The sequence below is a fragment of the Dermochelys coriacea genome, chromosome 2 (assembly GCF_009764565.3).
Source record: "Dermochelys coriacea isolate rDerCor1 chromosome 2, rDerCor1.pri.v4, whole genome shotgun sequence".
NCBI lineage: Eukaryota > Metazoa > Chordata > Testudines > Dermochelyidae > Dermochelys > Dermochelys coriacea.
Window position 1 is genome coordinate 170,681,085 of NC_050069.1, and position 14,267 is coordinate 170,695,351.

At 37.9% G+C, this 14,267-nt stretch overlaps 1 protein-coding gene across 2 annotated transcripts in view; it reads right to left on the bottom strand.

Moving 5' to 3' along the window:
• The window catches only part of ADCY1 (adenylate cyclase 1), a 226,402-nt gene that overhangs the window by 127,964 nt on the left and 84,171 nt on the right, over positions 1-14,267 (bottom strand). For both annotated transcript variants that reach the window (XM_038392725.2, XM_038392728.2), the window contains exon 3: positions 4,280-4,398. In XM_038392725.2, the coding sequence (XP_038248653.1) occupies positions 4,280-4,398 (119 nt within the window). The remainder of the gene's footprint in view (positions 1-4,279; positions 4,399-14,267) is intronic.

Sequence of the window (14,267 nt, forward strand, 5' to 3'; positions counted from 1 at the left end):
TAATTATTACACACAACATGTAGGAAGAGGAAACAGAGCTACCCAGAAGAGTACAGATTTCATCTGCACAATATTGACTCCCATCAGATTATGAAAAGTCCATTTGACCTCTTCCCTGGAAAGCTTCCAAAGATCAATGTTTTCTGTTTTTAATCACAATTTTTTATGCATCTCGGTCCACATCCTAGACATAATGAAAGTTTGCCTTGGAAAGATTTCTTCCTCCCCACCCACACATATAAGTAAATACACACACAGAAGCCTACCGTAACATAATATTTTCTTGTGCAATTATTTGGCTTCTAAGTCTGTGGTCAATCTTAGGCTCATTGATCTTTCTCTTTTGATAGGAAACAGAGCTCAAACCCAGAGTTTTCATGCTGTTTATGGCTTTAGAGTAACTTCTCATGATATAGGTAAAAAATGTAAAGCAGTTCTTAACATACTGGTTTTTTTAATTGTAAATAATATAAAAAGATACTATGCTATAAACAGCCATGTACTTCAGTTATAAGAAAGCAAGCAAGGATAGCTTATCACTGCTCTGACTGCGATTATGATGGGGAAAACAATGGCTATAAGTAACTATCTGAGAACCCATTTAACCATTTAAATTCAGAACGATATAGCTAGAGTGATATAGACAGAAAATTAGTGGTCTTCAAAGAAAAAAAATTTGTAAAAATATGAATGATGATAGGGAAAGAAATGCAGCACTGATAAGGACCAAAGAACACTTTAAATCATAATCAATACTAACATTCTAAGGTAATTTATTTAGCACCAACAGTTAGCACAGCACTGCATGAACAAGAGCCTGATTCTGCTCTTTCTTACACTGGAGTATCTCCATTTATGTGACTGAAGTTAAAAGCAGGATGATCGGCGTATCAGCCTCACAATCTCCATCTCATTACGGGTGGCACTTCACATATAATAATCATAACAACGGTTCCTTCCCAAGGAGTTTACCTTGATTTCTCCCCCCAGGTAAGAGCTTGTGACTGTCTTCCTGTCTAGTCTAACCTTCTCTGTGGAGTTTGCCTATGAGAGAAGGGGAGTCAAGATTCCTGGGTATTATAACTAGCCCTACACTTGGCTAGGTGAAGACACTTAATCTTTCTGCCTCAGGCTATTCATCAGTAAAACGGTTAAAACAAGACTTACTTTATCCTCTTTACTCACAGAAGTGTTAAGAGCTTTAATTATACTATGTTCATGGCTGAGCGTTTGTGACATCCTTGAATGCAATGTGCTGGATACTACAAGTGTAAATTACTATTTAGTTGATATGATTATTAATGACAGATTTATTGCATTGTAAGACCAAGTGAAAATTCCTTTGAATAAGCTTTTAAAATTTCTTATCTAAAATTTATTAATTTTATTTTCATTTTAGAATCACTTGTAAAAGAATTCACTACAAAATTACTGAAATTGCGAAAGTGCTTGTAAGTTTCTGGGAGGGCAGGATTTACTGATATCCCTACAGTCGCAATTTAAGAATGTAACGGTGTCAGACTTAAGGAAGAAGATAGCTTGTTCTTTGACAGGGCGAAAGGTTTAAAAGTGATCCTTTGAGGTTTATGGAGCAGCATCAAGTTAAAAGCAAATGTAGTTTAAAGTCTTAATCTAGCCCCCACTCCACACACAAGGTTTCCACTGATGTTAAGGGGAGTTTAATGCTTTGAACTGCTGAGCAAGAATAAACCCCTACAGTATTAAGAAGGAAGCTTGAAGTGACTTACTGCTGGAGAGATTCATCTGTGAACAGATGAGAATACAGGGAGACAAAACTCACTGAGAAACATGCTGGAAAAACTTTCTGGAATAAGCTAAGAGGTACATTGTTAACATTTCCAGCTTGCTCCACAATGGTGGCCAAATCCAGACCAGAGTGGGTCAAGGACACCCAAGAACTCAAGATGTGACATGTACTGTCCTCACTTCACTTTCTCAATAACCTTCCCTGAAAACATTAGGGTAGAGACTGGTAGCCGGCACCACACTTTAATAACTCACTATTCAGTGAATATGATGCATCCCTCGCTAGTGAATGCGAAGGATAGTCTGACAGAGGCTCACACTTCTTAAGCACTGGAGGTCCCAAATTCAATCCCCGGTGATGAACAGTTATGACAATCATTACACTTTCACTAAGAAAAGCATTAACATGTCTCAATAATTAGCCCCAAGCTTTCTTGTTTATTTTCACATGCCAAGAAGTGCAGGTCCCTCCCAGTTAACTGGCTGTAATTACCTCAACACTGAAGATTTCACTGAACAAAATTGTACAAAATCCACCCAAGATGGTACTCCATTGAAAACATCCTGGTGACACTGATTCCAAGTGTCACCCACTCAGCTCAGGTAGATTGTTGCAGCAAAGTAGATTGAAAGCTTGTAGATAGATAAAAAGGGTTCACTACAGAGCCCAACATGACTGGTTCTGCTGGACAAGGACTTGCTGATGGTATGTCTGAGGAAGAGGATGTCTCCTGCGACTCTGCCACAGTCACAGCATAGGAATGTAATACAATCTATCTGGTTTAGCAGGTGTTTTCTTCAATCAGTTCTCCAAGCTCCCATCATTATTACTTCATCATTTGTCAGCTATCTGTAAACTATTATGAGTTGCAAAGATGATGGGGAGCATGTTAGCTAGCCATGACAAATAAAGGGAGGGGGCAAGATTTTTAAAAAATAGGGACCTAAAGTTAGGTTCCTAAATCCATTCTTGTACCCAAAGAAATGGCTTGATTTTCAAAAGTAGGTAGTTCTTATTTAAAGGAAGGATTTTTCAAAATGTGTATAAAGTGATTTAAGAGCCCAAGTCCCGTTTACTTTGAATGGGACTTGTGCTCCTAAATTGCTTAGGACCTTTGAAAATCTCATCCTAAGTGTCTAACTACAGGCACCCATTTTTGAAACTCTCAGCTTGGGTTTTGCGAAATCCAAGATGAATATAAATGCAGCATTACCAACCCTAAGCATTCAAAAATCATGAGCCAGGATCCCAAAAATAATGAGACTGGCTTAAATCTTACCTGCCTTTTGATTTCTGAGCCTGTAGGAGGCACTTGGGTCACATTTTCAAGCTTTTCTCTGAAACTTTGAGAAACTCATTTAAAAATAAAAAGGAAAAGCTGAGATTCTCATATAATTACAGGATTCCGGGAACTGAGGCTTTAAGAAAACCAAAATCTACCATGAAACCTGCACTAAAATCATGAGAGTTGGTAATACTATAAATGTGAACTTCCTGACCCGAGTAAAAAGGTTTTTTATTTGAACTTTCCCGCAGAAGTGTTTGGAAGCCAAATATTTTTTTGAGGTAAACCCAAACCCTGCAGCATTGTGCTTGTGCAGAGGAAACAAAGTGAAACAGACTAGAAACAGAGTACAAATTTCAGTGAAAGTAATTTCTCTGTTTTCATTACTCAAGCTGATTATTAGAAGCAAATGAAAACAAAGAGCATTAATGATGAAAAGCAGTGTTTTTAAAAAGGTTTTCAGTTTTTACAATGTCAGTTTCTGCTAAGAACACAATTAATAGATAAAGAACTTGAACTATTGGATCATTTAACCAGGGCTTTGCGGTAGTAAGAAAAGAAAATGACTCTTTGTAGAATGGAAGGCCCTGTGCTCCTGAGCACTAGCAGGGCCAGATCATTCGAGAGGACAAGGGTGGTGGTGGGATTGAGAAGAATAGCAAGACTGAGATAACAATTGATTTTAGAGGGCGTGTTCATGGAACAGCATGCTACTTAACATGAGAAGGGTGGCAGAAACAGGCCCTCAGTCAATCACCTGTGAGGCTGAATGCTCAAGTGATGGGGACTGATATACATTTTCCTAGGATGACAAGTGGGTGCACTGCACCGACATTTACTTCCTTCCCATTGTCCGGATAAATGAGCTATTGCACAACCAACCAACCAATGCTTCCTGTTTGTAGGGAAATATAGTCTGTTACCATCACACAAAATAAATATTCATATCCACCACAAATATAATAGACTATATCAGATGACTACTAGGTCATAGAAATTTTGGTTCCTCCTAGCATAACTACTCTAAATTATTTATCAACTCAAAATTGTTATCCACAGTCTCTATGGACATGTTACCACTCAGCCATTCCAACCTCCTGCAAACCAACACAACACATCTCCATTGGGCTTGCTTTCTTGTGCTGTAAGATCTCAAAGTCACTGCGTGTCTTTTGCAGTGCATGTTATCTGCTTTACATTATTTTGTGAGCTGGTGTCACTCCTACCTAACATTGTCATGCCTCTGTATGTAAATCTTGTGAAAAATCCTTTCAGGTGGCTTCAGGAAGTCTTCCTTCATTTCCATGGCAACGTTCCTGGGCAAAAGACTCATCAGGAGACGCTCCTAAAAGAAAATGCAAACCCATTAGTTTTGGGGTGTCACTTTTTCCCCATTCAGCAATTCTAAATAATATCAAACCATTCCCCCTATTTTAGCATATGTCCTGAGAATTTTGTTTCATAAAGAACATGAACCCTTCCCCTCTTATATATCTGCTGCCTGTAGGAGAGTCTTTTCAAATGTCTCTGTACAACAAGAGAGACCATACAGTAAGGAAAGAGCTAGTTTCAAGAGCAGATCATTGTCCATAATTATACTTATCATCATAAAACTAAGAATAACAACTTACTATATCACCAGTATCATTTACCTGTGAAGCAATTCCAGGATCATTTGCTATGCTTTTGTATCTACTGGTTTGGAATTAAAGTGTTATCTTACTTGGTCTATTAAAGCAGGTTTTTAAACAGTGTAATCTGCCATATATTTTTCCACACAGCCTGAATCAACTGAACAGTAATAAAGGTACATTTTTATAAAATATGGGCCAGCATGGAAAGGTCTAGTTCTAGCAAGCACAATAGACAACTCCAGGTTTAACGAAAGGCCTGCCACGTCATTGATAGTGGTTTTATCATATGTCACTCTCCCGCTCACCCAAAATCCCATATTTCCAAAGGTTTTGGATCCCTCTGATATTGGTTAAATTATATTCTCCAAATGGTGACCTACTCATAGGCACTTTAAAAACTTGTGTAGGTTACCCTATTTAGATAGTCCCAGAAGTCCTCAAAGAGATCACAATCTGAGTATCAGCACTTCTTCACATTTAAAACTCAAATAATGCCAATTTTTGCCCTAAGATGCATTTGAATTTAAGGACCCAACTCTGCAATCAGATCTGCTAGCATCCCACATGGAAGATGGAATCCAGGCTGCCATATCTGACTGCAAGGTTCAGAGCTAAAATAGTGGGAGTTGTGAAGGACTGCCCAAGAGCAAACTTTGGCCCAACATTTCTCCTTATTTCATTTGGCCGAGAAAAATAAAGGGGACAACAATTAAAGAAAATGAAATAAACAGTAAAAGAAAGACAGAGAATGGAGAAAGAGAAGTGGTTAATATGAGGTTTGATCAGAATAATGCTCTGCATTGCTCGGTAACATTTTACAGCATACTCCTTATGCACTAGCCATGAGCTCGGGACAGTGCTAAAGCACAACACAAGTCTTCCAACTTTGAGTTCTGACCTATAGTGTTGTTTCCAAAGGTTAATGTTTCAGATATTTACATCATGGAGGAGTGAGTTAAATTTTGCAAGAAAAAGATTACTGACCCGATTCTCATTTACAGTAAAGCCCCTTAACATCCCTGTAGCAGCGTAAATGGATGCTAGCATAAATGAGAATTAAGTCCCATTAATTTTAATTAGGTCTCTTAATGTCCAGGTATAAACTATAGTAAATAGAGTCATAAAGAACATGCAGAAATTAAATATTTGTGAATTCCCTTACAGAAAAGTCCTAGAGCATGTTAGGAAAATATACTCTTACTATAAGTTTCTGTTTAATTACTTGTGTAATTTTATATTCCTGCTATTGATGGAACTGGACAACAGAGGATCTCTTACTCGACAAGCTGTCCTGTTCTTTTCACTCCCTCTGAAGCACCTGGCACCAGCCACTGCTGGAAAAGGGGATACTGAGCTAGATTGGTCTGGCCCAGTATGGCCATTCTTATGTTCTTAGAATTTTACAATGTGGTTCAAAAAACCCCAGTGGTCCAGACTATGACAGATCCTTACAAAGGTGAGTGTGGGGATGGAAGGGATATCTTGTGTAGTCCCTATCCTCACTAAGGAACATAGGGACAGCTCCCACAGTACACATCAGAAATGTACAGAGCTCCATAAAGTGCAGAGAGGGGAATGTGACAGCTGCTTTGTAGGCTCGATGGAATGCAGGCTGCATCACCTTACAGCTGATCACCTGTGTTAACAATAAAGGTACACATCTGAGCTGGAATTCAATTGGCTATAAAAAGGAAGTATGTTTTAAAATATTTTTTTCATGGTAAATTTTATTTTCACAAAAATTAGAGGCATTGCCAAAACATGTCATTAGCAATCACACAACAGCCACACAATTTACACAAACAAGGTTAGTTGCCTAGAACTGATTAAATGAATAAAGTCCAATTACAGTACATCCTTGGAAAGAGGACAGACATTGGTGAGCTTCCAGGCCAAGGAGGGAAGTAGCAAGAAGGGTTGGGTAGCAGAAAAATTAAAAGGGAGCCTGGCAACTATAAGAAATTATAATTTTCTAGAGAATAACACAGCAAAAAACAAACAAACAAACTAACAAACAAACCCAGAGATGCCATCAAAAAGTTTGTCTTAAAAAACACGAGAAAAGCCCATTTCCTTTTGGCCAAAATTTTAGATCCTTCAAGCAGCATGGTATTGAATTCCAGATTATCTGAGTAAGGACTGGTTAAGAAACCCAGGATTTGGACCTGTATGAATGAAATAACAGTCCGAGCTATGCAGAAACATGATCAGGTTTAGGAAACAGCATTGTCTGGATCTCCATTAAGTGAGCCCCACTGCGTTGCATCTTCATTTGCAAAAAAGGATGACAAAAAAGACCCACACAAGAGAAAAAAAAATGAGATCAGCATGGCTGCATAGAAAACTGAATGGGAACAAGAGACAGAATAGCAAGCAACATTTGTGTTGACATTTATGCTCGAGCAGCTGCTGCCATTGAGGATGACAGAAAAAAGTGAAACAGGTAGAAGAACAGGGAGTACCAACCTATTTGTAACAACTTTGACAAGGAAAAACCACACACATTGCAGGCCTCCTTTTTAGTGACAAGCAGCCTTGTCTCCCATAAATCATCAGGATCTCTAGCGTATTATCATATTGGATCCAAACAAAAGAGAGATTCAGCCAGTACACAGAAAAATATAAAGACATATCTGGCTCTCTTGCTGACCTTTGGAACTCTTTAAACATACCCCAACACTACAGTGTAGCTGGACACTGCAAAGAGGATGAAATGCTGGTCTCATTGAAGACAATGACAAAACTTCACTGACTTCAATGGGACCATGATTTCAGCCAGAGTAATTTTATTCTGTATTCAATCTATTCACAACATGTCAATCTTCCACAAATATTAATGGGATTTAAAGTGTGTTCATACTCTGCAAAAATGATCATCTCAGGATAACATTAAAGGGTTCCATGTTTATGGTCTATCCAAAAAGAGGAATCAATCTGGCACTCCTGGCACAAAATCTCACTTAGGCCAAGGAATGGCAGAATAGGCTTCAAATATCCTCCATTAACAATGTTGCATTATGTTTGTATTTTAATTGCCATTTTACAAACTCAACCTGGAATCTGGGAATGTCAAGCTGGACTCTTTCTGCCTAATCTCTCACCATTAATGAAAATTTCTGTGAATGGAATTTAGTTAATTCTAATGATAATGCCTGAGTCAGAATAGAATCCAGAGTTCACTGTCTCGCAGCTGTATTGGTTCCGCATTGCTAAGAGAAGTAGTAAAAATATTTTTCGTACTAAAGTCAGCAGATATGACTCAGAATATACATGGTAAACAAAGAAGGAAATAGAAATTTTTATGTTGCCACTATTCTGACCAATAGAACACTAACTTTAAGCAACCAAAAGGAAAAGATATATACAAGATCGCCATACAATAAGGTCCATTGCATTGTTATTGTCTAATCTGGACATTAGCTAAAAAAAAATTCTCTCAAAATAACTGCTCCAAAAACCTCAAACTGTACCTTTTTTGTTTGTTTGTTTCTAGTCTTTATATTCTAGCCCCACAATAAATTTCACTAATATAATGGACCAATTCTGACAGTATACACAGAATATATTTATTTGGAATGCACAGTCTGTCTTCATCTTCTTCTCCTTGCTACTCTGATAATATGTCATTGTAATCATAAGTATGGTATTGTTCAGACAAACAATTCCATTGCCGTAACAGATATGAGGAGAGCAAAATAGTATTTTATTTTGCACACTGTTCAACACAGATTGAGAATACAAACTCTCACATCTTTAGTAAGTTATTGAATATGGTGATTTCCTACTCTGCTTGCACCAAAACAGATATTTCAAATGAATGAAATTGATGGCAAAACTCCCAATAACTTCAAGATGGACAGGATTTCACTCAAATGTATTTTTGGTACCAGTACAGACCAGTACAGAGCGGTGTTATTGCATTAGGAAAATCTAATATTTTAGTACATTGGAACTATAACTTTCATCTCCTGCATATTTGTATTTCCAAACTTAATTTGCCATTAACATAATTTTTTTTTACTTTATTACTTAAAAACTGAAATGGTTTATATAACCCCTTACATGTTGTACAGTACAAAGAATATATCTTACCATGTTCAGCTAATACTGAATGATTTGTATTACTTCTTATTAACCTATATTAAATTTACAAAATAAACTCATTTAAAAAACTGAGCTTTAACTCACCCAAAAAAAGCCATGATGTATACTTGCCACATAAACAGCCAAGGAAAGATTTCAACTTCCAGAGTTTAGGATTTCCTCGATTCTGTGATATTAGACTTTTGGAAATGATAAATTCTCTGATCTAGAGCTATTCAACAGCCTGAAATCAGCCATCCTTATATCAGGTTTCTTGAACCCAGTCAAACTTAACTCACTTGCATTCTTAACTGAATGACATACTTAACTCAGATGTTTTTATTTAAACTTATTTTTCCAAACGTTCAATACTTTCTCAAACAAATTACTTCTAAAGTTTCTATACTGATTTATAACACTTTAGGCAGCCCCCAAACAATAACTTCCAACACAATATAAGATGCTATTATTTTTCTGTGAAATTATTTGTATCAGTGTCCATATGGGATATGACTGTGACACATTTTTGAATCCTTTCAGCAATCTGTAAATCACTTATGAAACCAAAGTCTCATCAGCATACCAGCCTCAAAACAGCAAATTCCATAATGTTCTTGGACAACGTTTCTCCTCTTCCTTCTGTTGCACACTGCGCTGTGCAATGATTGGTTACAACTGTCTACCCACAAACTGGCTGCTTTTCCATTTAGGCTTTTCATTTAAGCTAATCTATTTCTAGTGCACCCATGAATTCATAAAATACAATGAAATCTAGGTGCCAGTAGAACAATTAATAGTAGCAGAAACATCACGGTCCGAACATGGACCGCCTTAGCTGCCCCTCACTATGTCAGGACATATTTTTAAGGATCATCAAAGGAGAAAAATATATTTAAGAAAAGGGAAATCTCATTTGATAGTTTTGTAGATTTCTTTATCGAGAGAAGAAAAGGAGTACTTGTGGCACCTTAGAGACTATCAAATTTGTTAGTCTTTAAGGTGCCACAAGTACTCCTTTTCTTTTTGCGAATACAGACTAACACGGCTGCTACTATGAAATTTATCGAGAGAGGAAGTGTCCTCCATTATGCTCTAAAAAAGGTAAGACAAACTGATCTTCAAGATTGATAAGTATGTCCCACAGCCAAAGGCCTTCTATCTAGGCTGCCCTTTCCCCACCGCCATTGAGTTTCACCTTGGGCCCCATTAGCAAAAATATCCCTGTGCTGTGTGGTATTGTATATATCTCCAGTAGAATCCAGACACAGCATTCAGTTACAGTGAAACACTGCTTAGAATGAAGTAGCGTGAATTGCTGCAGTGCAATGCAAAAAACTTCCAGATCTCTTATACAGCCCTCATTATGAGAGCATTTAAAGATGTATGCACAACAATCCTATTGCAGCAGCTACCTGCTCGGATTAAAAAAATATATGGTTTTCTTGACACCTTCACAATTGCTAGATCCCTTGCATTTTCAGGAGGTAGAAACAGCTGGCATCACATCCATGGTGAAGGAACAGGAATATTTTACTCGTCTTTCTCCTGCTCTAGTAAAACTCTTTATGTTGACAATTTGAGAGGAGAAGTTAATAGATATGTAGATTTTAAGGCATGAAAGGACCATTGGGAGTCTCACCTCCTGCACAATACGGTCATAGAACCTCACTCCGTAATTTCTGCCTCAAGCCCATAACTTCTGTTTGAGTTCTAGATGTAGTGAGTTATTTCACTATAAGGTTCCATCACAGTTTTTATTTAATTAATTTATTTTAGGAAAAAAGGCACTAATATTATCACTTTCTACACAATAAATGCCTGCATAAGGTGCATGCCTGCATCGGTTTTAAGATAAAACCACTGACCAGCGGGCTCTCCGATACCCCCACACTACATTGCATAGCTATTTTAATTCCTTCTAGAGCTAAACTATTGTAATGCCCTCACAGTAACTTTATGTAAACTTTACTGAGAGAGTCAAGATGCAATATATTTTATTACAACAGCTATGTGTGTGAAACCAATCACTACCCTCTTGAATGAGCTCACACACAGAAAAGTGATTAAAAAAAAAACAAAAACAAAGATACCCCATCATCTATGGGTGAACACTTTCACAAAGTGATCACTCCATATCTGACTTCTAAGTCCTCATCCCTAAAGGAAACCTGCACAACACATTTATAAGATAAATCTGGGAACTTAAATTCATAACTGTGCTAGACACTAAAAGCCAGAGATACTAGTTTTATGGCCCATTTCAACAATTTGCAACACACCCTGTTGCCTGCTAACATTTAATTGCCCACTTCATTTTAAGTGATAGCCTACAGCATATGTGAACCCCTTATGCTTAACAATCTGCCCCAATTTGTATTTAGCTTAGACACTCTGGTTGCCCTCTCCATACCTGAAGAAAAGCTATGTGAAGCTTGAAAGGTTGTCCCTTCCACCAACAAAAGTTGTTCAATAAAAGACATTACCTCACCTATCATCTCTCATATATTCTGGGCCAACATGGCTATAGTACAGTGCAAACAACCATGTGAAGTTTACTACCATTCATTCTTGTAAGTTGTAAAACAAAGGCAGAAGACTTCATTTATACATTGTTTTAAATTAAATTATGTTGTGAGCATAGTGTTATTGTTATGTATTCCCTAAATAGTGTTAGAGGAAAGAACTACTATATTAAGATGACTTTGCTTTTTTTAAAAAAATGGCCACTAGATGGCAATGTTTCAGAGCATTACTGTAATGTCTCAAAAGTTATGATAATTTGTTAATGCTTTATTATTGAAATCATAATTGCTGAAGATCATTAGTGATGCTGTACTGCAACGCATGGGTTGTGAATATCAGAGAAGCTAGTGGCTCACTGCAGTGTTATGCTAGAAGATGATCAGTTGTTAAAATGCGGATTTTACATCTAGCAGTTGGTTTGTCATTTGAAGCTATCAGATGTAAATCTGACAATCAGGCTAAATGATAGCAGCATCAGCCTCGCACAATCCTTCTTAACACTCTCCAGAGAGACATTCCCACACCATTGAAACCGAATTGACAATGGCCTATAAAATGATCAGTGGCCTATCCCAAAGCAGGTGTACTTTAGATGCAAGAGCAGTCCCCTCCTTAGGCCTGGTAGGGTAGAGAACATTCTACACACAAAGCATTGTTGATATGTAAGAGGCATCTGTGGAGATTTTGCTGGTGAATTTCTGACCTCATAATAGCATCTTCTGGTTCAATTTCTAGCAATAAAACCAACTTTTTAGTGAGTCTGCTGTTTTGTAACACATTAGCAGCCCACAGAAACCTAAGCTGCAAGTTCAATGTCAATAAGAGGATCAGAGCTGTGTTGACAGGAAAAAGAAGAATCTTTCCTAAGTTCACAGAGAGCCCCCCCTCTTGGAAACAAACAATATGAAATTAAACTAGATTTACATAGCCAGCCAGCTTACACAGAAAATGACATTGTTTGCCCCAGCCTCTCTGACACGGTAATGGCAGTAAAGAAATCTAGCAGGAGCTATACACAGAGCGAGTCACTTGTACTGAAATTCTGCTCATAATGAGATGGAATGAAAGCCCCACTTGATTGCATTTCAGTGCGCTGTTACTCCGTTGAGTCCAAGTTTCACTCTGCTACAAATTGGTGCCATCCTGATAATCTCCTTGAAATGACGCAATCACCACTTACCATAGCAGTGTGGAATGCTGTATTTCACCTCCCTTTCCTCCTCTGTTCCCAGAGAGAAGAGGCAAATGGGAGGAAGAAAAAAGAAAGCACTACTAAGCAGCAAGGAGCGTGGGAAAAGAGAGGCTGTTAATATTTCTACAGTGGCTACCAATAGGGAATGCAAAGGAAATGGAACAGCATAACTGCAGCTGTTTCCTACTACAGATTAAGATAAGTCTTCTTTCCCCTCAAACCTATCAGTGCCATATTATCTACAAAGAGTGAATTGAGTTCCTACTATTGCTACTGGAATGAGGAAGAAAAGCACTTTTACCCTCTCCCTGTTATAAAGAAAACCCCGCTTATATTGATGGGAGAGTTTTCAGACAAGAAAAAGACATTTCACAGTAGGAGGGTTTCACTGTTCCTATTTTATGGCAACAGAGAACTTCAGCCAAATTAGAGAGAGGTGAAACTGTCCATCCAGGGAGTAGTGCCCTGGGACGAGAGGAGTTATCATAAGATAGATCATCTTACCAGACGTTGTATGTCAGGGCCCTGACAAAGTCCTTCAACACCAACACCAGTGCCAGGATGTTCAATAATTATGGAAACAGTGTTACTTAAATTCTGCATTTTCATACAGTCCTTATATCAGTGTTCTCCTCCCAAGGACAGAATGACTGAGGCAATGTGGTAAGCCTTCACATTTACCACAAACTGTTCGTGTCAGTCTTGTTCATGTCATTGTTCAGTAAACATTTTACTTTATTCAAAGAGTTTGAGGCTCATCAGAGACTAGGGATATCGATGATATCAGCTGTTCAGAGAAATACCTGGGAAGCTTCCAAGGCCCTTTGGAGGTGAGAGTTCAAACTCATTTGTGGTTGAGGCTGACATACTCTATCAGTAAATGTTTGTTAGAAGTTGTTAAATTAAAAGTGTGAAAATGTATACTAATTAAGAAGTTATTGTCTTACAGTCCCCACATTAAGGGCCACACTCCTTCCTTTTTTTGGTTGTACGTAACTCCTATCAGCTCAAGTGGGAAGCACATGTGTAAGTCCCTGAGGGCATATTATGTACTGTAAGGCACTCACATACTCTGCTAATGTGTGTATGTGGGGGGAGGGTCACATAAGTACCTAAGATACATAAATACCACCCTCTTACATAACTCCAAATCTTCATGTTTGTGTTCTCTACGGCAAACTAAGAATATTCTGTCCTTCTATTACCACTGAATCAATGGTAAAACTCTCAGTGAGTTTAATAGAAGGAGGATTAGACCCACCGAGTTTGTGTTTGCATTTAGATTAATTATCCAGACATACCGGCAGTGCTGTCCAAATCCTGCTACATGTGCTAAACAGATGTAGAAAAACAAGTGAGATATTAAAAGCACAGCTTGAAAAGTTGCTTTACTTTACACAAGGCTGGTCTCGTTCAAAAAAATAAATGAAACCATCAGAAGGAACATGGCTAACGTGCTACTATAATTCTTAATTAGGCAAGTACCTGGAGATGTGTCTGCTAGTGGCTGCTCTACACTGAAGCGCTCCATCGTCATGGCGTTGTAAATCTAAGCCTCACTTGATAATCGCAGCATTCTATTGTCATTATGAAATTGACAATAATACTGTCATTGTGATCCTCTCTTATTGCTGCTGCTAAGATGATGGCATTATAAATGGCATCTTCACCGATACTGATCATTTTCAAGAGAAATGGTAAAGCAGATGGCACTTCACAAATAGTGCAGCTCAGAACAGAGAAGTTTCCTTTCTTGCTGAAGGATCTCTTGATTTCTAACTT